The sequence below is a fragment of the Pezoporus flaviventris genome, unplaced genomic scaffold, assembly GCF_033815535.1.
Source record: "Pezoporus flaviventris isolate CSIRO_AGI_PZ_B2104156 unplaced genomic scaffold, CSIRO_AGI_Pfla_v1 ptg000037l, whole genome shotgun sequence".
Lineage (NCBI taxonomy): Eukaryota > Metazoa > Chordata > Aves > Psittaciformes > Psittacidae > Pezoporus > Pezoporus flaviventris.
This window is the reverse complement of record NW_026892585.1, coordinates 12,343,714-12,368,884: the sequence shown is the minus strand read 5'-3', so window position 1 is coordinate 12,368,884 and position 25,171 is coordinate 12,343,714. Positions and strand designations below refer to the sequence as shown.

Sequence of the window (25,171 nt, the reverse complement as noted above, 5' to 3'; positions counted from 1 at the left end):
ACTTCTATTAGCATAACAACATAAAAATCTCCCTAATCACCAAGGGTAGCTGCCTCCTGTGGCAGCTCTCTGAAATGTGTACTTGGTTACTATGAATTCCGCTTTTCTTAAGAGGTTTTTTGTGGATGTTCTTGTAAACATAGGTGCAATTAAACTAAAAGAACAGTTTCTGAAGGATAGTGGAAAAGCCTCTCTGCTGCTCTGTGTTGTGTGTTAAACCCATAGCCAGAGCTGGGGGTCAGAAAGGATTTTTCCCTTGGGTGAGATTAGTGAGGATCATCTATGTGCCTGTTTCCTTGCTTGCCTGTTCATTTTTTCTGCATTTCTTGCAATGTTGAGGGGCATTTGCTTGCTTGGGAATTTCCACCTTTCACTATTCCTGCTGGTGCAGGACCTAAAGTAGTCTCATTTACTGTGCAATTATGTGTTCTGGGTACTTTTAGCACTGAAATTGCTTCCTTGCTTCCCTGTCCCAAACTCTACTCATACCATCATGTTTCGTGTGTGTAGGTAAAATGAAGAAACACTGCTCCTGACACACTGCTACCTCTGCAACCTTAGATGTTTGTTTCTTTGCCCATCCACAAGTCTGATTCCCCTTGTCTCTCCTTCTGAAGTCATTCAGGTTATCAGGATGGGGCATGTGTGCAGGTTATCTGATGGCTTGGCTGCATGTGGCTAAATGCTTCTCTTGCATGAACAGTGTTGTAGTGACAATCTCATGGGTAGTGGTTCTATTCAGCGACACCTTGGTATCTGCATGGTACTGCAGACAGCCAATGACCTAGTGTTTCCACTGTTGGCATGTCCGAACTCTGAGAACAATTTGCATGTCTGGAAGTATTTGGTGGGTTTAGGTGGTTTTCAGGCAATACCTTTTCTGCTTTTGACCCTTTTGAGTGCACTGGGAACAAGACACCCATAGGAAGTAGGGTTCTGGGGGAAGCTGTCTGCTTAACTTGACATCGCCAGACTTGGATGGGCAAGATCCCAAGGGGAGAGTCCTTGGTATGTGGCCATGGACCACCTCACACTCCTACCAGGTCACTGGGGCAGCAATCCTGAAGGAGTCAGCAGAGCAGTGCTTAATATTTCCAACCTGCAAGTGAATAAATTACTCCTGTCTCTCCTGGTAGTTAATGATTTGGGGCAGGATTCAGCTCCTCTATGGCCAGAGATCCAATTTTTAGGCAAACACACAAGCTGGTCAGCTAGGCTCTCCCTGTATTCTAACTGAAATGGCGTGGAACAACCGCATTTCTGTAGGTGCCTATGTCTATTCCTTGATTATAGAGCATGTCTGCCTGATGAGCTTAGGCTGGAGGCCTGCTTTTCAAATGGCTGGAATTCAAATGAAAGTAATTGCAAGAAATGGGAAGTGTAGAAAGCAAAGGCAGGGTGCTTCCAGCTCAATGTCCTGGGGTGAAAGCTGCCTGTTGCAGTACAGGGATTTAGCCCAAAGTAAGTTAGTAGGAAGTAAAGGGCAGATGGCAGCCAAATAGAATATTATGTGCTGGGTCTCTCGTACTTAAAATAGTATATGACATATTAGAACTAGTTTTGGTGCTTCAGATGTTTAGGAAGATGTGGGCTTATGTATGAAAACACTTTCTAGCTGATAATTCTCAGTGCACTCGCTTTAAAAGAAAAAAATCAGATTAAAGCAGTAAGAGAAATGGAAAACTCAGAAGCATCATAGACTTTGACAACAATGGAATTCTAACCATGAAAAAGATGCTTGTTGGATCTCTGACTTTTGATTGACAATAAAATATTAACTTGTATATAATTCAAAGGGAGTTTCTCTTCCCTAGCTTGACTATGCTTATGATTAAAGTATTCATTGGTTAGTTTTGAGATTTAAGTAAATCTGCTATGCACATAGCGATGACAGGTCTGGTACCTGTCTCTTATTCCCTGTGGAAACCCCTTTTCCTCCTCCCTTATCTTTCAGAGTAGTATTCCCTGATTTAATTCTTCTGGGACAGAATTGTGCTGCCCTTCTCCCAAGAGATAGGGTAGAACAATCACTGATGTATTGTATGTGGTATGAAAAGGTGTTTGTGTGCGTGCTCCTGTGGGGGTGTGTGTTCTGTGTACATTTCAAACCGCCTTTCTGAGGCTTAATTTCCATTTATTCAAGTGTTTCTGTATCAACAAGGAAAACAACCAGTTCTGCAAACAAGATGCAGTTTGTGTTCATGTAGCATCAAGGACGCTCTGATCCAGCCAAAAAACCTTGGGTCTAGGAACTGTGTGGCTGTAGTAGGCAGTTTGTTTCCAGATACCTGTTAAGAGGAGTTGGAGCCGTTTCTTGTTTTACTCACTCATGTTGGTACAATTGAAGCAGGAGCAGCTGGAGCACTCCCTTAGGTTGTCAGTGCTAGGTTGTCATTTATACCTGGGTGCTTTTTAGCCTTTTTTAAGGTAATTTGAAGAATTCAGCTGTCATGATAACTCCAATCCTTGACTTCAAATTGTGGTCTAGAAAGGTAAAATCCAGGCAGAAGGAACATATGGTTACAATACAAGTAAAAGCAAGTATATACACAGCCTATATAAAAATAGGGAAAAGCAATGCTCTGGACTTCTTTGGGAGGGTACATAGTTAATGTGCTGTTACCATGTGGAACCAATGGTATGTTAAAAGCCAAATACTGATAGGAGCCTGGCATGCAGGACATTGACTGATAAGAAGCTGTTCAAGCCGCCAAATTTCCCCTCCAGGCTGGAGGGGAAGGAGCAGATCTTGATCTTAAGAGCTAGGGCAGCTTTGTTGAGTCTGGTGAAGTTGCACCATCACAAGATCTACTTCCTTGCTCTGTCTACTGTAGCATGCCCTCAAGATTTTCATTCACATGGTAGATAAAGCATGTCTGTGGGTTCCTTGAGCACAATGAAATGTCTTTGTTATTTAAAACTAACTTTGTAGAAGAGGGCAGAGAGGAGGAGAGAGAAATCCAGCAAGGGGAAACTTGTTAGTTTTATAATGAGTGACTTGCAAAGCAAAATAGTGGCTTTCATGATGTGTCTGGCCACAGCCCAAATCATCAAGGAGGACAATGCCTGCCAGGGATACAATGATTTGGATGCATGCCCTAACTGGTCACTGCTGTTCTGCTATATGGTAACTTTCCAAGAGGGATAGTGGGAAGGAATGAAGGAAAATTCACTACCAAAGTAAATTATAGTGCAAGTGCCATGAGGATCAGAAATGTCTCTGACAAGGCAGAAAGGAAAATCAGTATTACTTTAATTGTGGGATAGTCCCAGGAATGCTATTAGAAGCAGAATTCTGTCATCATCACATGTATATAACAAAATCCTGTAGCATTAATTCTTCTGCAATCTGTTTTTTAATGCAGTAGTCCAAAGCTTTAGTTAGTTGTCTAATGGCATAATTTTTATTGGCTCTGATTTTGGTTGAATTGCTTTCAAGAACTGCTGCTGTAATACAGAGAATCACATTATACTGGAGAATCATACTTCAGTAGTGTGCGAAATGAGACCAAAAAATCAAGTTAAAATGTAAAGACAAACAAAATCTGATCAGCAGCACTGCAGAATTGCAGCATTAAGAATGATTTTTGTTGAAATTCTATTATTTGTTTAAGAACCTGCAAACAAACGAGAAAAATCTCACTTAAAGTGGAACTACACCCAGAGGCAGGGATGCTTTTGGCTTTCATGGTGCTAGGAATTGCAAGTTAGTGTGTGAAGGAAATGAAGGAGGGTAGGTGTATTTACAGGGGTGTTCCAAAGCCTTCACTTTCTCCTTTCTTGCTATAGCCTCTTTCCCATAATTTAACTTTGCAAATATCCAAACCAGATGCTCCTTCACTGCTTAGTTTTGCCCGATGACAGGTTGCAGTGGAAAGCTATATGATACCTTGTTAACATGGCATGTTTCCTGGACACATCACAAAAAATGGACCTCACTGTTGAGCACAGATTGTGTCTAACTGGAAGAGGGTTGAGTCCAGAAGAGGCCATGAAGATGCTGTGAGGGCTGGAGCAGCTCTGCTCTGGAGCCAGGCTGCTGGCTGGTTCACCCTGGAGAAGAGAAGGCTCCTTAAGGGGAGACCTTAGAGCAGCTCCCAGTGCCTAAAGGGGCTACAGGGAACCTGGAGAGGGGCTTTGGACAAGGGTCTGTAGGGACAGGACAAGGGGAATGGCTTTAACCTGACAGAGGGGAGATTGAGATGAGCTCTTAGGCAGAAGCTCTTCCCTGTGAGGGTGCTGAGGCCCTGGCACAGGGTGCCCAGAGAAGCTGTGGCTGCCCCATCCCTGGCAGTGTTCAAGGCCAAGCTGGACAGGGCTTGGAGCAACCTGCTCTAGTGGAAGGTGTCCCTGCCCATGGCAGGGGTTGGAACTGGATGAGCTTTGAGGTCCCTTCCAACCCAAACTGTTCTATGATTCTATGATTTACTGTGTTCCTGTCCTCAGGCTATCTGGAGGATGTGTAAGCTATAGCCAAGGATCCTGCTGCTCAACTTTAGTCTACTCACTAAGCTACCTCTTCCAGAGTTTAGATGCCTTGGGCTCTCTTGGTCCTCCAAGGAGAGAAAGAGCTTCTCCAGTGAATGATTTGGGTTTCAGGAGCTCTGACTCATCTTTGAGGTTGCTTTAAATAACATAAATTGAGTGTATGTTGTGAAATGCAGCATAAACCAAGACAATTCTCCAGCTTCCTTCTGTCAGCATTTGGTAAGGGAGAAAATGGTAAAGCTTGAAGCAAGCAGAAAGCATCAGAACAGCCAAACATTAAAAAGTCATGCTGCCTTCTGGCTGTCACGCCTAAAAATAACTTAAATGTGGATATTCCTGACACTGACGATGGCTGATAAAAGCATCATAACATGCAGATGGAGTACTTCTAGGAAACAGCGAAACAGAGAAGCTTTCAGGGAAGAATGCCACCTCTCCAGAAACAACCTGCAGTGCAAGGCTGCATTGTTGCTTGTGGGAAATATAGCGAGCACCTTGGGGGATTTCAGGTTAATTTCTTCTCTGAAGGTGGAAGACGTTTTCTTAAGAGGCTTATTAATTCTTAGTACATCGTGCCCAGTCCTGAAAAGTGCTGAGCTCTTCTTTGGGGTGTTAAATGTCTTCAAGTAACATCAATACCACTGATGAGAAGAGCCCCCTAAAACTGCTCTGAGAAATATCTGCTTATAAAATTGATTCAGTTGAAGTTTGTGGAAAATAAGGCGTTCCAAATGATGTTTTCAAAGGCAGGACCTCCCTAGTGCTTCTGTGGTCCAGGCTTACCAGAACCCACAGTTTGAGGGGATTGTGACCATTGGAAATCCTGCATGATGCAGAATCCTCTGGCAATTTAGGGTGGTGAGGCACTGCACAGGTTGCTCAGAGAAGTGGTGAATGCTCCATCCCTGGCAGTGTTCAAGGCGAGGTTGGACAGAGCCTCAGGTGACATGGTCTAGGGTGAGGGGCCCCTGCCCATGACAAGGGGGTTGGAACTAAATGACCTTAAGGTCCTTCCCAACCCAATCCATTCTATGAATCTCATAACTGTTCCTCACCTTTGGATTCATAGCCAGAAGGCTTCAGAGTAGATATTGGTATCAAAGTGAGTATTAGTCTACAGAGCAGCCCATAGTGAGAAGAAATGTTCAAAGCAAACAAAAGCAAGAAGTCTTCATGCAATGCTTAGTTAAGCTGTGGAACTCTCTGCCAATGGATGATGAGGGTGCTAATAGTTTAAGCTGATTGAATCGAAAACTTTGCCTGTTTATGAATATACAGAACACACAGGTGTCTTGGGAAGTACTCAAGCTGGTGGTGGTTGGATACGCAGTATGACCACAGCCTGCCTTGTTCCTGATCATTTCTACCATCATATTCATTTTTTAGCATCTGGTTTTGTGCGGTGATGGGGATGTGATACACAGCTGGATACAGGACACTGGGTTCAGTGGACCTTTGGTCTGACCCTGTAGGACTACATTTTCAAAGTCAAGTTGCCAGTTGATTCAGGATAACTGAAGCATTTCTGGAAAGAGAAAAGCTGAGAGATGCTAATTCCACTTCGGTGACAGGCACTACAGAAGCATATGGATGCCTGAGGTCTAAATTCATCACTGCTCCTGTGAAACATGCTTGTGTTAGAAACTGAGTCAACAGGAATAAAAGGATAGAAAACCAGGAGGATAGAGCTCCAGCCCTGCTGAAGCCAGCTGGGGGGTTTGTCCTTGGCTTCCATGGAGCTAGGATTTTACTTAATGCTTTTATTTTCCCATTCTCACACTACAAGAGCCAGGGGATATAGGACTGGAATAACAAGTCATGTCTTTGAGCAGATACATAGAAGCATTTCTCCATTCAATTCATTTTTCAAGGTTTATGCTTGGGAAAGTATTTGGATGTAAAAATCTTTCAGCCTTCCTGAGACAAATGTACATAAATAATATGCCTTTTTATACTGCAGGGCAGAAACGGGCTGCCGAAGGACAGGAAGATGGTGTTGCATATTTGTTTGCTGTAGGTGACTGTATTTTCCCAACTTCCTTTAGCACATGTGTTGGAGGACATAAGATTGGATGGATATTTGGTTGAATTTGGATATGCTCTTTGGTTAAAACAGACTTCCTGAAAACATGCAAACTGCTCTACACGTTGAAAAGTAAAGGGAAAATATTTAAGTAATTGCTGTTTTATATGTGGACAAATTAAATGTTGCCATGGATACCCTGGTCTGTTTACAGCAATAATAATAAATGTTTTCAATTCACACTGTGCTTTTCATCTCAAAGGATCCCCAGGTGGTTTACAAATGACGGATGTGGATTGCTCCACACAGCACTGAGCTGCAGCCACAAGGACTGCAGCACAATCTCTGCTGGTACCGCCTGGCAGTGGAAGGTAGAAAACGTACTGTACCCGAGGTGAATCTGTAGGGATTGTTTGGGAAAGCAGAATGTAAGTGGCAGACCTGAAACACGGCCAAGAGCTGAGCAGCAAAACGCAAGGAATCAGATAGGATCAGGTCTCAAGTTACTGATAGGATTTGGTAGTTCTTTGAGCAGCTGGCTTCAATTTTTACTAGAGCTGGGAGGAAATTCTTCTCAAAAAACTTGTAGGTCAAAACCTTTCCCTTCCCACCCTGAGGTGAGTTTTGAAGGAAAAGAGCATCATGCTGCAGCCAGCCCATTTAGAGTCCTCTTCAGGGATGCGGGAGATCCATGTTCTATCCTTCTTTGGTCCCTTCTCCCTGCTGAGTGACTGGCTTTACTCTTCCGGGGGGAGCTGCTCACTTTGACCTCAATAAGCTTATCAAATTATAACAGGTATTTGAGTTAGTATTAGGTAGAGCTTGAAAGAGGTCTCATTGCAAGGTAACTCGGGTGTGCGCAGCCGCTGAATGGCCGGGTCATGTTCTCTCTGGTGGTCTGTACAAGGTAGCTGAAGCCCCAGTGAAGGAGATCAGTAGCTTGGTGGTGTGGATACTCTCCTAAGACGAGAAATGCCAGTACAGCTCTCCTGATTCCTACACAAGTATATGGTCCAAGCCAGGGAGTAAGTGTGACTGTGTCTCCCTGTCTTTTTTGGGAGAAAGTCCCTCCTGGACTAAGACTTGATTGAAGCTTCCTGATCATCACTGGTATCTTCCCACTATTTTAATTTGAGAATCAGTGCTCTATGGCTTAAGGGGAAAGCTCTATGGCTTAAGGGGCATCATCAAATAAATTTAAAAACAAAACAAAACAAGTAAACGCCTGACAGATCCAATGTCTGACTTTCCTTTAGATAAGGGAGACCTTGTAACAGTCTTCCAATACCTAAAGGGGCTACAAGAAACCTCTAGAGGGGCTTTTTACAAGACCATGGAGGGACAGTACAAGGGGAATGGCTTTAACCTGCCAGAGGGGAGATTGAGATGAGCTCTTAGGCAGAAGTTCTTCCCTGTGATGGTGCTGAGGGTGCTGGCAAAGGGTGCCCAGAGAAGCTGTGGCTGCCCCATCCCTGGCAGTGTTCAAGGCCAGGTCGGACACAGGGCTTGGAGTAACCTGCTCTAGTGGAAGGTGTCCCTGCCCGTGGCAGGGATTGGAACTGGATGAGCTTTAAGGTCTCTTCCAACCCAAACCAGTCTGGGATTCTATAACATTTCACTTTGTGCTCTCTAGTTATAGTGTGAGTAACTCTCTATGCTTTCGCTTTCTTAGGCAGAGCATTAGTGCTTATGTGACCTACATAACCAGTGACAGAGAAAATGATTCCTTCAAAACACTTTATACTCGTGCTGTTTTTCTACCTCATTTAGAAGAGGCAGCTGCACGGTGGACTCCAGTAAACTGCTTGAGAACTCTTCATTGCAGTGGCTGCCTTTGTTAACAGCAACTTTTTCAATTCCCTGAGCTGTGCCCAATTTTCTGAGGTCAAAAATAATCGCAGGTGCAAGCGATGGAAATGCTGTCATTATTTCAGTCTTGAAAGGCTGAGAAACGTGGAAAACCAGGTCCTCCTTCCTGTAACAAAGCCAGCAAACAAAGCCTCACTGCTAACAGCTTTTTCTTAATGAACTTGCCTTGTGCTATCGAGCATCCGAATCATTAAGAGAATTGTTAACAAAAAAGGTCTATTTACTGAGGCTCTTTACTGGGGGAGAACCAAGCAGAGTTTAAGTTAACCACTGGAGTTCAGTGACTCTTCCATTCTTTGAAGAGAGGGGATTTAAAAAGTGCGACAGTTCTATCTAACTTCAGCTTTTGTTGAGAAACTGAGGTAGGGTTGAGGGTTGTATCTTAAACACAGGCCAGGTTTGCTGATATTTTGTCAACCTTTTGGGGTGTGTTGGGCAAGCTTTTAGCAGCCTGTCTTGGCTATTATTTTCATATCGGCCTCCCTGAAACTCGGTGTCTCCATGTGGTTTCCACCCAGAACAGTGCAAAACCTGCTGAATTTACCTGGAATTTACTTTTATGCTTGGGAACCTGAGAGCTTTTAGGGGCATGTTTCTGTAATAACACACATTACAGGGAAAAGAAAAGGATTGCACAGACTTACGTGAACTGAGATCATGAAGAGATTGACAGTGTTTTCTCAGATACCTATTTATAAACCTTGGTTTACTGTTAGCCTTCTGTGAAAACTTTCCCAGCCTGGGCTCTAAATTTTGCCTGTTCATAGGATAGGGATGATTCGCCTGCCTCTTTTCAGCAGATTGCTGCAAGCCCTCTGAATCACATTCTTTATGCATCATTGGGTAAGAAAACTGCAGAGAGGAGTTTACAAACGGTGTGGTGAACTAGCAGGAGGATGAAGAGCTCAGATGTGTGTGTCTGTACATTGTGTTTGGTTTATCATTGTTGCTGGTAAATTACTGTTGTTGTTTTCCCCCAGTCACTTATGATCCCGCTCACTGTGATAATGTCTCATGCTCTGCTGCCAGTTTCTATAGACTGCCTGTTAGTATAAGTAGTAGATCACAGAATCCCAGGCTGGTTTGTGTTGGAAGGGACCTTAAAGCTCATCCAGCTCCACCCCCCTGCCATGGGCAGGGACACCTTCTACTAGAGCAGGTTGCTCCAAGCCCCTAGACGACTGATGGTGTGCTGTAGTCTTGGGTTTATTCAGTGTATCTCAAATGATTAAAACCACATGGATTCGAAGGGCTGAAATCTGAGCACAATTTGCTGAGTGTCAGAAATCCCCACGAGCAAGGGGAGCCACAGAAGCAGGGGCTGCAGCACAGCAGGGAACACACAGAGCATCAGTGGGTAGATCACAGCCAAATCAACTCCTTCATCTTTTAATTGTGCGCTGACTCCTACCTAGAGCTCTAACAGCTACAGCTGGCTTATTGACTTGATAGTCTTGTACTGATTAACTGCTGCTTTAGCTACCGTAGCAGCCCCAGAGCAGTTGTTAAGCTGTGAGTAGGCACGTCGGTAGCATGCCAGCCAGAATGTTTGGGGGAGGAGAAAGCTGCTGGGTGCATGCCTCCTGGATTCGGCTGCCCGCGCCGGGAGATGTGTGAGGCTGGGCGTGCGTGCTGTCACAGGCACACGGGCAGGGGCAGCTGAGAGTGAGCTCCGGTGCTCCGCTTCCCCGGGGGCAGAGGAAGGCTGCTGCTGCGAGTACAAGCTGGCAGGATCATGACAGAGCCAAGCAGCAGAAAGGAGGGATTTAAAAAATGCCGGAGTGCCACTTTCAGCATCGATGGCTATAGCTTCACAATCGGTGAGCCTCATTTCATCCCTCTTCGTTACCTCGTTTGCCTCCTTTCCTCTGTTCCTTTGCAGCTCCAGTAAGTGCAGGTAAAAACCAGCTGTTGACAACCGCATTTTGTCAATGTCTGCCTTTAAAATGCACGGATGCCCTGCAACTTTTGTCTGGGTTGCTTCCTCATTCTGCCTTTCTCTGTTTTGATCTGCCCAAGAAACTTGCCTTTGATACGCAGCCGCTCCAGACCCCTGTGCTGGGTTTTGGGAGGAGTTCACCGGGAACTTTTTGTTTTGGAACCTTATCTCAGGAAAGCCTGGCTCTCAGGCTTGCGGGTTTCCAGCTCGCTGGCTGTGTTTCCTTCCAATGAGCCGGGAACATAACCCCTGGGAGCCTTGGCTTTGTTTCCAGTATTGCTTTGTTTACTTAGCCAGTGTTTCCAAATACTGTAACCTTTCGACGTTTCTCGGCTTGCGTAAAGATGTATGTAACAGTGCTTGTTGCCTCTCAAACACAGAAAGCAATATTGCTGGGGCAGGGAAAGGTGCAAAGGGAGAGTAGGCATTTTGGTTGGCTGTAGAGGCTTGAAGGGTGCAGTTTGTGTTCAGTGGCTTAGGGAAAAGTGAGGCTTCTCAAAGCCACAGGTATCGGCCTCCGTATCTGTCCAGGGGACTTGCTGTGCAAAAGTGATTCCCTGAGCAGGCAGCTCTACTAAAACTGTATATCTGACGAGGCTACATTATGTAAATCCCTATAGATGTTGGAAACAGACAAAGCTTACCTCCTGTTCTAATGTTTAGATGAGGTCCAAGTTAAAATACATGATAACTTGTAATAATCAATCGATACAAATTCCCCTTGGATACCTTTAAGATGGCAGAGATTCTGCTTCCTAGCAGTGTGAAATCACAGAAGTCTTCCCTGATTTATGCTAGTGTGATGGGGTCACAATTTTCATCTAATAATGATGGATACAAGCTCTTTATTGATGTAGGAAGAGGTACCTATTTATTCCTCTGCTTTATGGAAAACTTATTTCGCAGTCATTCACATCATGCAAGCATTAAACTTGCTGGAAATAAATAGGAGGTGGAAATGAATGTTTAATTTACCTTCATGTACTCACCTGTACCTGTGCATACGACATTGTTAAAGTGAAACTGCCAGCAAATGCAACTTTTCAAATGTCTTTCTCTAATGGGAAGGTAGTAGTTCTTCCACAGGTTAAGTTGCAACGTGCTCACTTCTGAACTCCCTAGTTAATCTTCCCCCCTCTAATCACCATTACTAATAGTGTTGTTTCATCAGTTGGGGTCAGTCTGGAACATAGACATCTCCCTTTTGACACACATAATCTGAAGACAGAGATTGGTTTTGTTCATAAACGAGCCAACAGGATTGCTGTATCTGTTGCTCTGATGCCTTGGTTGCTATTTGTGCTCCCAAAACAACCAGAACAATTCTGGCTGAAATGACTCGGGTTTAGAATTGCAGCTTTTTCTGCTTCTCAGGGCAGTTGTTGCATTGGCGTTCCTGTGCTATTTTCTTCTATTTGGTGCACGCAGCCAGTGTATTGATTCTGTGATCCGTGCATTATATAACATTTATTTTTATATCGGGCCAATTGTGCACTGGATTGACTCACATAACCGTGGAAACTTTGTAAACATGCTATCTAGTATTACCAGCACCGTGTGGCAGACAGACCTGAGTGATTCATGTATTTAGAATCCCAGCCTGGTTTGGGTTTGAAGGAACCTTAAAGCTCATCCAGTTCCAACCCCCCGCCATGAGCAGGGACACCTGGTCCACTGGACCAGGTTACTCAGGTTAAAGCCATTCCCCTTGTCCTGTCCCCTTGGCTCTAGTCCAAAGCCCCTCTCCAGGGTTCTTGCAGCCCCTTTAGGCAGTGGAGCTGCTCTAAGGTCTCCTCTTAAGGAGCCTTCTCTTCTCCAGGCTGAACCAGCCCAGCTCTCTCAGCCTGGCTCCAGAGCAGAGCTGCTCCAGCCCTCGCAGCATCTCCATGGCCTCCTCTGGACTCGCTCCAACAGCTCCACATCCCTCTTGTGCTGTTGCCCCAGAGCTGGATCAGGACTGCAGGGGGGGGTTCTCCCCAGAGCACAGTAGAGGAGGAGAATCCCCTCCCTCAACCTGCTGCTCACGCTCTGTGGATGCAGCCAGCACACAGGGGGGTTCTGGGCTGTTAAAGATTTGGTAATCTTTATACCAAAGGAAATTAATGTATCCAGGAGATCCCACAGCAACGTTAGTGTGTCAGGGGTGGGCTTAAACATTCCATCAGATGATGACTTCTGTGTCAATTTCTAGTTTTGGGACACTGCAAATTTTTAAAAGTTCTTGTGAAATGCTGAGCTGCTGCATCTGCTGTTGCAGTGTCAGCTGGGAGAGAAGGCTGATACCCTTTAGAACTGAGTAATATTAATTGGAGAGAAATGAGTTTCCATCTGGACACAAAATGAATCTTAGCTGTCAGCGTGCAACACTTGGAAATTGTTGTCCAGCTTTGCTGCAGCCAGAGCTAGCGCCAGCGTAGGTGGGAACAACACGGGAAGTTTGGGTAGGTCTGTGGTGAAATGTCTGCATTGCTAGAAGGGAAGCATGGCAAAAGTTATAACCCTCGTCTTCACTGTCATTACCTGCAGCTGCACTGTGGAGAATACCTAGAGCAGGATGTCTGGTTATCCTATCACTTCTACAGTGGACTTGGCTGTAAGAAGTGATTTGGCAGTGTTAGGTTTGCAGTTGGACTCAATAATCTTAAAGATCTTTTCCAACCTAAATGATTCTATCGCTCTATGAAAAAATATTTTGCATTGATTCACTTAATCAAGTGCTAAGAAAGGATGATCTTCACAGTGTTTCGACAAATCATAAAATTAACTGGGTTGGAAAACACCTTTAAGAACACCAAGCCCAACCATTCCCCAGCACTGCCAAGGCCACCCCTAACCCATGCCACTGAGAGCCTCATCTACATGGTGTGTGAACACTTCCAGGGATGGTGACTCCAGCACTGCCCTGGGCAGCCTGTTCCAATGCTTGAGCACCCTTTGGGGAAGGAATTGTTTCTCATCTCCATCTGAACCTCCCCTGGTGCAGCTTGAGGCCATTTCCTCTTGAAGGCAGCTTATAATAAGACTTAATGAAAATTTTAATGGGTCTAACATCAAACACGATATTATATGGGCATGGAAAAAGGCTGGGGCAAGAGCTCTTTGCTGATTGCGTGCAGTTAGATAGCCTCCTGTCTCTGGAGATGGTCAGCATCCATTTGCACAGCAGTGCAGCCTCAAGCAGCTTCTCAACTGCTCTGATTTTCACCTTGGTTGCTTACAGCACTGGTGATGGGACAGGAGAGCTGTGGGAACCCCACACTTCCCAAGGGCTTCGCATCCCTGCAGAAGAAAGGGATATGCCATACCAGAAATACACATAAATGTATGTTGATGCTCGATAGCTTTCTGGTGTATGAAGAAACAAGGCAGCTGCAAATCCCCTTCCTCCAGATACCCTCTTGAGGACTGAGCTGTGCTGCCCTATACCCACTGTGGATTTCTGTGTGGTTTGGGATGTTCTGCTTTTATGGACTTTTTGCACTGGTAGCACAATGTAAAGGAACTATAGTGGGGCCACAGTGTGAGCCATTTAGTTGGGACTATTTAAGACAGGAGCCATGCAATTTAGTTTGCTCAGATGAAGGCTTCATGATCTTTGTTTGCCACGGACTATGCCACCGAATTTCAGAGTCCCTGAAGGTTTGTATACACAAGTTACTGTACTTGAGCTCTTGTTTAACTTTGGCTAAATTTCCCTTCACTAAAACAGACCAGAACAGCAGCTGAGTTTAAAGGAAAAGAAATGAAGAATTAAGGCCTATTTTCTTTTCTTTCCCTATCCCGTGCCTTGTCTCATCGCTCCTGTGCAAAGGAAATGCTATTAAATCAAAATGCCAGCATGTTACTGTGTGACTTTGATGCTGTAACTGACTGACTGAAGATGCAAGACAGAAACATCCCATCGTTAAACCTGGGAAAATGGGAAACACAGACAGTAACAAAAGGATATTTTCTTTCTGCATTTTTCACCCTCCTATGACTAAGAGCTAACTTGATTAAAGCTCCCACTCTCTGCTTTTCATGTCCAGAAGCACCTGGTAGCATGTTTTGTCCTGTCCAACATATCTAATAGATGTATGTTTATAGGTTACAATGAGATGGAGTGATGGGGAGTTCTGCTGTAACTCGGCTGGTACTGGAGAGGAGGGATATGGCACTGAAACACTTAGGTTAGCTCCCAGCAGTTGTTTCTAAGCCTTTCGGGAAAGTTTCTTTAGGAGGACACTGTCTCCATTGTGCATGTCTCTCCCTCCAGTTATTTATGGATGCTCCGAGTTTTGCCTGGTGGTGCTTTTGGACCCCATTTTGAAATAATCCTTTAAAAGTGTGGGTTCATTGTTGCAGTTCGCTGCTTGAAGCCGATTTCAACGTCCCTTTCGATGGCACAGGTACAACAGCCAAAGTAGTCCTTGCTGGTCCCTCTGACAGATCACTTCAGAACCACCTCCTGTGCTGCGGTCAAAGAAGATGTTGCTTGAGGAGGTGCATGTGCTGTGTTGGTCTGGAAGACTGGAAGCAACTTAAATGTTGAAGTCAGATTTATTTGGATAAGGAAAAATACCTTTAGCTCTGTGTCATGTGCTTAACATAAAGAAAAATGCTGCTGTGGATTTTCTATTATTCTCTCTTGAAAGCTTGTCCATAGGTGTGGAATAGACAAGAATGGGATTATTCCAGAAAGAAAATAGAGAAATAAGAGCAGTTTCCTTTTTTTTGTATTGTGTTTGGCCAGAGAACTGTGTACATTATAACAATTCAGTTACCTGTTTTGCTCTTGTGTATTAATTTTCAGCCTTATGGGAGTTTGTTATTTATCTGAAGACAATGGTACCGTTGCAACCCACAGAAGAGGCAGTTTTCAGCAGAAGATACCCACAGGCCCATACACAGTGCGTTTTCATGGAGGTTTACTTTGATTCTGCCCTTAGTTTGCTTATTATAATACTACTACAAATAAAACCTGGCTGAAAGCACACTGTAATTATCAGGTGCTGACAAACCTCTCGCTAATTCTGCTTGTGCGTCACTCGTAGCCTTCATTCAAAGGAGAGACACATCTGTCTGTGGGCTCAGTCAGCTTTCGGGGATGGGACAGCTATCTGCCTGCACATGAGCAGTGTGCAGAAAGATGAAGGGGAATGCATAGCCACCAGTCTTGCAGTGGACTGGAGGCTCTCCTTGTCTTAGTACCTAAACCCTACCATTTTCTTTGTTATAATAGAAAAGATCTAAAAACCGCAACAATGAAACCTCCAAAACTTTGCTTCTTTTCTGTTTTTTCCTCTCCCTCTCTTTCCTGATAGACGTCCCTGATATTTTCTCATTAAGAGCTGACAGGAAGCACTGATGATTTCTGTGTAACTACTGGAATGCTATCATCTGAAATCTAGCAAATAATATAATACAAATACTAAGCTTGTAATAGGACATGAGATGTTTTTAATGTTATTTAAGGAAGTCTGATGTTGTTAAAATAGACCTGAAAGAATTAAACTGTCTTCCAACATTGTCTTATCCCCAGCAAATTCACCTATATGAAGCTGCCAGCAAATAGACAGTGAAATGATCATAGGATGGTTTGTGTTGGAAGGGACCTTAAAGCTCATCCGCTTCCAGCCCCCTGCCACAGGCAGGGACACCTTCCACTAGAGCAGGTTGCTCCAAGCGACTGTGTCCAACCTGGCCTTGAACACTGCCAGGGATGGGGCAGCCACAGCTTCTTTGGGCACCCTGTTTGACAAAGTGTTGAAGTTAGAGATTTTTCTCCTCCCTCTATTACAAAGCCGTGTTTAAGCCTCAAACCAGCCTGGTGTGTCTCTGCTCTGCCTGAAAATACACCTGCAAGGAGTCTTTGCAGTCGGCATGCCTATGGGTGAGATACCCAGCTGGCCGTTTGTGTGGTGCAGATGGTCTCTGTCACAGTGATGGGCAACAGGAATTCCTGCTGTTGATACTTAACCTGTAGCTGCTTCTGTACAGGGCTGGAGATGGTGATTTCTGTGGTATCTACAGGGTCTTGATATTGCACTGACATCTTCAATGCTGCAGGTGTGGACTGCTGTAAGCTGAGTTAAAGGAACTTTGGAAAGCCTCCAGTGGTAATTCTTATGTGGCAAAAAGCCTGGCAGTGTTTTCACGGAGCTCTGCCCATTTGCCTCTGTGGATGGTCTACCTTATCATTGCTACCTGCTGCTCACAGCTGTGCTCTGCTGCCTGTATCTTGGCATCCAGAAACACAGCGAGTGTTTGGGGCTGTTATCTGTTAGTGCTATTTAGTGTGAGAGGTTACCATGCAGGGCTGCGTACCAGGTTCTTTGCCAGCTCACAAAGGTTCAGCCTCAGATTGCACGTTCCTGTGGCAGGGTCACATCAAAAGTGTTATTTTCCTTCCTCTTCTTGATGTTTATTTCTCAGGGAAGCTGCAAACAGTAAAGGCTTCACAGCATGTTTTGATGTGAGTGGATAGGTGTCCCTGTTCTCTGCAGCTGAGTTCCACACACAGGAAAAAACTTCCAGAGCCCTGGGTGAGGAGAGATGCTAATGGATAAAACCATTGTCGTCGATGTCAGAAAGTATTCCTTCAGTTACTTCATGTAATTATTATATTACTTTAAGGTTGGTGAATTACATATGTCCAGGTTTTGGTGCTCGATCATCTCTGAATCTAGCTTCAAGGACTAATGTCACCCAATGGCCTAAACCCTCAAAAGCCTTACTGTGCCCCTGTGAGGACCACAGTCTAGGAGTTTTCAAATCCCCAAAGGAGTTTAATTGCCTTTGGGGATTTGCGTTTCTATTGCAGATCTTCTATTTTAAACCCTTGTGCTGTACTAATCGGTCTATTTTCGTGGTGTAGTGTAAATGCAAGCTCATTTTCCCAAGTTCTGTAGCTCGGCATGAATAAGAAAGCAAAAATCTCCTGAATGTATCCTGCACTTATTTGTGTACTAGTGCACATCATGTCAAGAAGCAGGATGCTGGCTGCTGCTGAATCTTCATCACTCCACTGCAGTCTGGAGAACCTCAATGATTTAAATGAGCAAAGGATTTACCCTGGACAGTCTTTTCCAGTTAAAGCGAGTGCTGCTGTAGGTCAAAGTTAAATGCTGCTCTATATATAAAGAAGGCAAATCACGCAGCTTTTCCATGGCTCACTTCTAAGACTTCATCAAGATTATGTTGATGTGATTTTGCTCCCCACTTCTTCCTGCCTGTACCTAACAATCCTGCTTAAAATCACGGATGTCTAATAGCTACAGGCTTGACATTCGGAGGCCTGGGAACTCGACCCTCGTGACTACATCACTAGCTGTGCTCTGTGGCTGTGTGCGAAGCTGGAAGCGTGGCATGGGGAAAGTTGTAGTAATTACTGACAGATACACTTAATGAGGTCTCTACCGGCTTCCCAGCTAGCGAGTGGAACTGTGTGCTGGGACAGTGTGACAGCAGTTGCTTGAGTTGTGGGGTGATATCGCATCCTCTCCCTTGTTGTCATAGCAGCTGCAATCAGCCCCCTGGAAATTTCCCTTCGGAAGACAGCAAACATTATCTCTCTCCATTAAATGGCAGCGCCTGGTGTTTAGTCTCTTGCTGCTGCGTGATGCTATGTCTCATTCTGTTGATGGAGTGCCCTTTCCAACTACTTGCTCCTCTTCCCATAGTGATGCAGGGTGATGAGACCTGTCAGATTTACTGGGAAGGGGGATAGGGCAGACAACCTGCTCTCACAAGATTGCTTCATTCAGTGTCAACTCCAAGTGCCTCTTCTACATTCAGTGGATTTACACAGTTTGTACCATTCAGAGGTGAGGATGAGGAGCACTGTTTGCATTCAGGTGCACAGCCTTTCTCTTGTGGTATTGATAATGAATGCTTATTAGGGGTGAAAGCTTTCCAAAATAATTTTTTACTAGCTTCTTCCCAATGTAAGTTCTTTCAGTTCCCCCATGTCCCTGCTAAATGCTTTTTACAGACTCACTTTTCCACATTCCTTTTTTTCTTTCCATTTCTGGGTCTTGTACTGTTGAACAGTGCTAATGGATCTAGTCCCCAAAACTTGTACTGTGTTTTCCTCTTTATGCTTTATCCTTCTTGTGTGCTTCATGAATGCCAGTGTGATCTGGTTTGAATTGTGTCCACTGAAAACTAAGCTTCATTGCTCTAATCGCAACGCACAGCTAAACATATACAGAAAATTTCCAGGGATTTTTTTGTATTGCTAATTCAAGTAAAACAACTTATTAAACCTCTTCAGAAATAGATTCGAAGTAAAAACTGTAAATATGTTAACTTTCTCTGAAGCTACTTACAGCAAAATGTCCCTCTGCTTTGAGTACCGAGTTGAGCTTTGGATTTTTATAAACCTTACAGGTAAAGACTACTGATTTACACACATCAGGTAGATACCCTTAGGAAACCATAGAAGTTTTACATTCAGGCCACGGTTCTGCTGTTGGATGAACCTTACTGAGGTTGCAAGATGTTTCAAACAAGTGGTCCTCAGTTGCAGGCTGGAAGCTCTGTGATAAAAGTGCGTTCCCTGATTAGATGACATCAACCATAATTTCCATCAAATACCAAGTGGGAACGACAGCAATTGTAACACTCTAAGTGAGCGAAGGGTGAAAGGGCATGGAAAAAAAGGACTCTCTGAAAGTTACAGAATCCCAGACTGATTTGGGTTGGAAGGGACCTTAAAGCTCATCCAGTTCCAACCCCCTTCCACAAGCAGGGACACCTTTCACTAGAGCAGGTTGCTCCAAGCCTGTCCAACCTGGCCTTGGACACTGCCAGGGATGGGGCAGCCACAGCTTCTCTGGGCACCCTGTGCCAGCGCCTCAGCACCCTCACATGGAAGAACTTCTGCCTAAGAGCTCATCTCAATCTCCCCTCTGTCAGGTTAAAGCCATTTCTCCCTGTCCTGTCCCTACAGTCCCTTGTCCAAAGCCCCTCTCCAGATTTCTTGTTGCCCCCCTTTAGGTATTGGAAGGCTGTTATATGGTGCTATTGCCAGCTGTGCTCCAAATGCAACGTATTGTTTTCCTTACCCGTTAAACCCAGTGTTTTGCAGGATAGGATGTTTTATACACTGCTGTGTGCAATATGAATAGCAGAATAATATACCATTTCGTTTATACTGATTTCCTCCCCCACTCCCAAAGCTGTGATTACTACCAGACACACATACTGCTAATAATCACGATTTCCCTTGAAATGTACTCTGAAAATGGGATCTTTAGGATGTTCATATTTCTTATTTTACCCTTATTTGGTGGCACTGTAGCACATTTTATTAGTCTACAGGAGTCTTTTCTTCCAGTTGCCAGCCTTTGATTTAAAGGCAATCAAATTCTTTGCACCTTGAACATTATCATAATTCAGAATTACAGCTCTTGCAGACCAAACAGTTCTGATTCTTACGCAACCCTGGGAACACAAAACATGACCTGGCCTGCAGTGTATATTATTTTTCTTAAAACTGCCCCATAAGCAAATGTAAGGAATCTGTGCAAAGCTGTGGGGCTCTTTTTCCTTGTCAAAATCTGGAATAGTAACATAGAACTTGGTAATCAAAGGTGCTTTCAATTTGAGTTATAGGAAGGGTGACCTGCATATTTTGTAGTCCATATACTATATATATGGTGTACAGTAAAGATTAGTGTATAATAATAATACAGAGCACAAGGGACTGTGGTAAATTCTACTCCTAAGAAAGTAAATAACTTTTCAGCATTAACTTACAGAATCTCCTTTCATGGCTCAAACAATGCAAACGGGGATTTTCCAAGCTCCACCATTTGGAACTCTGCTGTTACAAATACCAATGGACTCCCTTAGAGAGCCCAGAGCAGACGCCCTGTGCTACTTTGGAAAGTTCCTTTGCAGATAAAGCATTAATTTCTTTCTGGTAACCTCAACACTTGAACAGAATTCCAGCAGGAAAGAGCTCAGATGTAATGACTGCTGCTAACCTTTGACTTCTGTTGATTGTCTGCTTGCAAGAAATTATGCAGCATATACAGATCAGCTGATAATGAGCATCTTGCTTCTCTTCAACAGAGTGATTTCAGAGTTTTCGCAAGCATAATTCCAGGTAGATTTGAGCTGAAAGTGTTTAATGACATTTGGGTGCATGTGGTTTTGGGCAGAATTGATGGATTTTTCCACACTATGAATTTCTGGTTGTGAGGGAGGTGGATATTATGGCAGTTGTTTTACCTCTCCTCCCTAGTAAACACAGACAGAAACAAGTACGTGGAGACTTCCTGCCTTGGAGTGCAAAGCCACAGCATGCTGATGTATGTTGGTGCTGGAGCCTGGCATACTGATATGATGAATTAACCCAGATATCCATATGTGAATGATGATTATCCCAGGACCTGGTTGAACGGGAGGTGTAGCAGCTCCTTAGTGACCACTTTGCTGCACAAGCAGCTGGTAACTTTAATTCATGTGGCTGTGAAGTTGAGCCCTTTCCTCTTGGCTTGGCCCAGCTGCAGGAGCAACCTTTGGGAGAGACACAGGATAAAGGCAAACAGCTGGAGGAACCCTGACCAAAGCATTGCTGTTGAAAATGGTACCTGGGAGTCATCACAGCAGCCTGGGGATTCTGGCTGTTATTAAGCATTGTGCGTGAGTTTCACCTGGACAGGCTGAAGCTGTGACTTGAATATAGATCCATCAGCTGGAGTTAGATACTGTAACTAAGCAAATGCCTCAATTATCGGTCCAGTCTGCCAACACTCCGCAACATTCCTCCATCCCCAAAGAATCAACAGGTTGAACACTGCCAGGGATGGAGCATTTACCTCTTCTCTGGGCACCCTGTGCCAGCGCCTCACCACCCTCACAGTAAAGAACTTCTTCCTTGTATCTAACCTGAGCTTTCCCTGTGTAAGTTTGAACTCATTACCCCTTGTCCTGTCGCTACAGTCCCTGATGAAGATGCTCTTGTCAGCTTGACAACATGATCAGAGTAAATTTTCCTTCATGAGAGAATATGTTTATCCTTCAGTGATGTTTGCTGCCTTATGTTCCAGTCTAATGCTTCCTATTAATTAGAATTCATTGTGCCATTTAAGGGAAGTGGCATTTTTGATGTGAAATCCTGCATGACAACTTGTCATTTACTGTCTGATTGTGTTTGCCTACTTGCCCTCTGAAGCAGCAACAATCACTCGAACCTTCTGTATTATTAGCTATCATTTACAGTAACGATTTGCACATGTAATTATTTTTCTCTTGCTCTGCATTAATACTTAAATGAAACCTCTGGGATGTGCTCCCAGCTGGTTGTGTGTTTACGTGTTGTATTCAGTCACCTGCATTTGATCTCTCTTATGTTGTTTGCAGCGAGTTCTGTGCCCTTTTGGGAAGTTTTTTGCTTTGATCATTTTAGTGTTTCTTAAGCACTAATCTCTTCAGATGCTTTGGATAAGTCTTCTCGGAGAACGCCTGTATCTTTAGGTCCCTAAGCAGAGAGGCAAAGGGAATTTGGCCATTGAGCTCTTTGGGGAATTCTGCCTGTAGTGCACAGGTGCTGTTATAAATATCCTTTTGAATTGGGAAGAAGAGGATGTTTCCATGTTGGTGAAATAAGCGTTAGGTTGGAAGGAAAAGCAATTGGTGTTTAATTTCATGCAAAATAATTGCTTTTCAATTTTAAGATGAGCTTGATGTATTCGGTGCATTTACCACATCCAGTAAACTGCCCATGCAGTACAAAGCCACTGAGCAGCATTCAAAAAGCCTAGACATTTGTGACTGCTGTATGAAGTGAGATTTGGTACCTTTGGGCTTTCAAAAAGGAACAAAGAACAGAATCTTTTGAAAAGGCCTGTTATGACCACCAAACAACACCTGATAGCTAAAAAGAAATCATTTTGGTAATATTTTGAATGTTCTTTTGTCCTGCCTTGCCTTTCAGTCTATATAAGGTCTGTACTTGTATACATAATTCCCCATTTGTTAAACCGCTATAAACTGCAGGAGGGATTAGCATTGGTAAATGAAAGTATCTCTTAGTATGGCTGGTGAAGAACAACACAGCAGCAGTTCCAGAACTTGTTAAAGACCAGCAGCAGTGAGGAGCAGGAATAGTTATAAAAGATAGGATTAAAGATTTAGCCTATATTTCTTATTCAGTCCAAATCCCTAACAATATCAGTGATAAGAGGAAGGATTTCAGATTTATGCTCGAGTTATTTGATATTTGAAAATAAGGCTGCTATTTTGCATAACAATAATGGGATTTAAATGAAAGGAGCATTTGTTTGACAGTTCATTGTGTCTGGAGGGCCATGGGCCACAACACTTACAGGTGTGGTGACTAATCTGATAACTTTTCTCCCCACTGGTATTGCTGGTATTCTCTTCTCCAGTTTGTTGCGGATGTAATTTGTGCCATTGTAAGGTATTCTTTAATCACTGAAACTCTGAGACACAGGTGAACAAAGCAGTAAGTGGGAAATGACACTGGGTACAGGTTGCGCAGAGAAGCTGTGGCTGTCCCATCCCTGGCAGTGTTCAAGGCCAGGCTGGACAGAGTTGAAGCAACCTGCTGTAGCGGAAGGTGTCCCTGTCTGTGGCAGGGGTTGGAACTGGATGAGCTTTAAGTTCCTTCCAACCCAAACCAATCTGTGAGTCTGTAAATGAGAGGTACTTTGAGCTCAGTCATGCATTTCAATGTGATTAGTCCCATTACAGTGAGTGAGAGTACTTATGACTGCAAGAGCTGCCAAATTAGACTTGTTTGCACTGATAACTTTCAGAATACAGATGATTCTTTGCTTCGGGAGCTCAGTCATACAGCTCTTCAGTGCTGCACACCATGCATTTATGAAGCAGTGTTTCTGTGGGGTTTGAGAGTGCTCTGTTCCCAGGACCTTTCAGTAATATGAGGAGATGCTTACATTGGGGTATCCACATGTTTGTCATGCCTTCTGCCTCTCCCTGGGATATACCTGAGTAAATAAGACAGCAGTCATCTCAGAACAACTCAGTAAAACAGTCAAACTCAAACTCTGTCCTCTGCAGAGAGGTACTGCTGTAAGAACTTATAAAGGAGCATGGTCTGCATCCACAGCATCAAGTGTATTGACAGAAGGCCTCACACTGTTCTCATATAGCTCCTCAGTGGTACTCGTACCTTCTGCTGTGCACTTGCAGGGCCAGCAGGTAGCTCCTGCAGCACAGAGAGACCACAGCTGCTCTGTCCTGATAAGCACATGACCACCTCCTGATTTCTGAGCACCAACCCCTAAATTATATCCTATTTTCAGCAAGAAAACCGAGTGTTCGGTGTGTTGCACAGACAAGGCGTTCACTGTGGCCTGCCTTGCCCTCGGTTGGAGCTGATGAAGTAGCGCTGTTTCTAGAAAGAGCCAAGGGATATTTTTTGTTATACAGAATCAGGGATGTGCCTTAAAAACCAAGGTGTCTGTTGGGAGACGTAGCATTTATTATTGCCTGGTTCAGTCTGCATGGCACCAGCAATGAAGTCACAGTATGACTGAGGAAAAGAATGAATCACTTTTTGTAGGCATTTCTTTTAGTGGCTTTCAGAAGAACAAAAAAACCCCACAAGTATTTCTCCCTGGCTAGTTTAAATGTCAATCTTTTCATTTAAAGAGCCATATATAACTTTTAACCTAAGGCTGACATTATATATTAGCAAGTGTCAGTGTTTTTGCTTGGAGTCTTCAGCAAGGGCATATATTCAAATGCAGTGTGATGAATGCTCTGACTCAGGGCTTGGATCTTTCCTCTTTTCTTTTTATCACAGGTAGACAGCAACTGGATGTGAAGCTTGTGGAATCTTTTAAAGATATTAATTTTAAATTTATATAGTATTATAGCATATAGTATATATTATAGTCCTCTTCATCAGGGACTGCAGAGGTAGGACAAAGGGTAATTGGTTTAAACTTAAAGAGGGGAAGTTCAGGTTAGATGCAAGGAAGATGTTCTTTACTGTAAGGGTGGTAAGGCACTAGAACAGGCTGCCCAAAGAAGTGGTAAATGCTCCATCCCTGGCAGTGTTCAAGGCCAGGATGGACAGAGCCTTGGGTGACATGGTTTAGTGTGAGGTGTCCCTGACAGTGGCAGGGTGTTTAAACTGGATGATCTTAAGGTCTTTTCCAACCCAAACCATTCTATGATTGTATGATTAAGACAAACCTGTCCTCTTTAAAGTAGGAAGGCAGCACTGGGGGAAGTGTATATGTTATACTGGTAGCTACTTTTACAGCTATTGGTAGTTTATGTGAAGTAACAATGGTAACATTGGCAAATACTCTGGGTGGCATTTTTCATGTCAGAAGTGCTTAATGTCTTGGCTGTACTTGCTTCAAAGTGGAGATTTTATAATAGGAGTTAGAGAAGAGTCTTTGTTCTAAAATGCATTTTGGGTGAGTGAATTCTTTTGCATCGTGACCGGAGACCGGTTTCTGCAAAAGCAGCTGTGAGAAGACCTGTCTACAAGTACTCACCAGCAGGCTCCCAGCAATGGGGAACTGGGAAGCAGCACTTTGTTTCTACATGCACCAGAAGCTTTAGTTATTGACCTGAATTTCAGCTGCTTGAAACAATTAGATTGGATGGGATCACATCACCTGTCCACCTCTGCTGTGAGCTGGTAGAAAGCAGACAAGCTGGAAAGGATAGAGACACAATGACGGTGTTCCCTGACATCTGCACTGGTGGCTTAGAAAGCGGTGTAGTGTTACTGTATGCTTGACTTACTGTGTCACCTATTGATGAGCACTTTATTTACCAGGATTATCTTCCTTAGCTTTTTGCACATGCTGTTCTCTCTCTGTGAGATACCCTTCCTGTCTGTACCACCTGGCAGG

The 25,171-nt window shown here is 44.0% G+C and overlaps 1 protein-coding gene across 3 annotated transcripts in view; it reads left to right on the top strand.

Moving 5' to 3' along the window:
• The first annotated feature begins 9,992 nt into the window (after nt 1–9,992).
• The window catches only part of PDE1C (phosphodiesterase 1C), a 276,791-nt gene continuing 261,612 nt past the window's right edge, over nt 9,993–25,171 (top strand). The window contains exon 1 of one of the 3 annotated variants that reach the window (XR_009745369.1): nt 9,993–10,200. Coding sequence is in view for 2 of the 3 variants with exons in the window: in XM_061464730.1 (XP_061320714.1) it covers nt 10,116–10,200 (85 nt within the window). In the remaining variant the exon portion in view is untranslated. The remainder of the gene's footprint in view (nt 10,201–25,171) is intronic. The other 2 variants (XM_061464730.1, XM_061464736.1) reach the window with 2 other exon arrangements.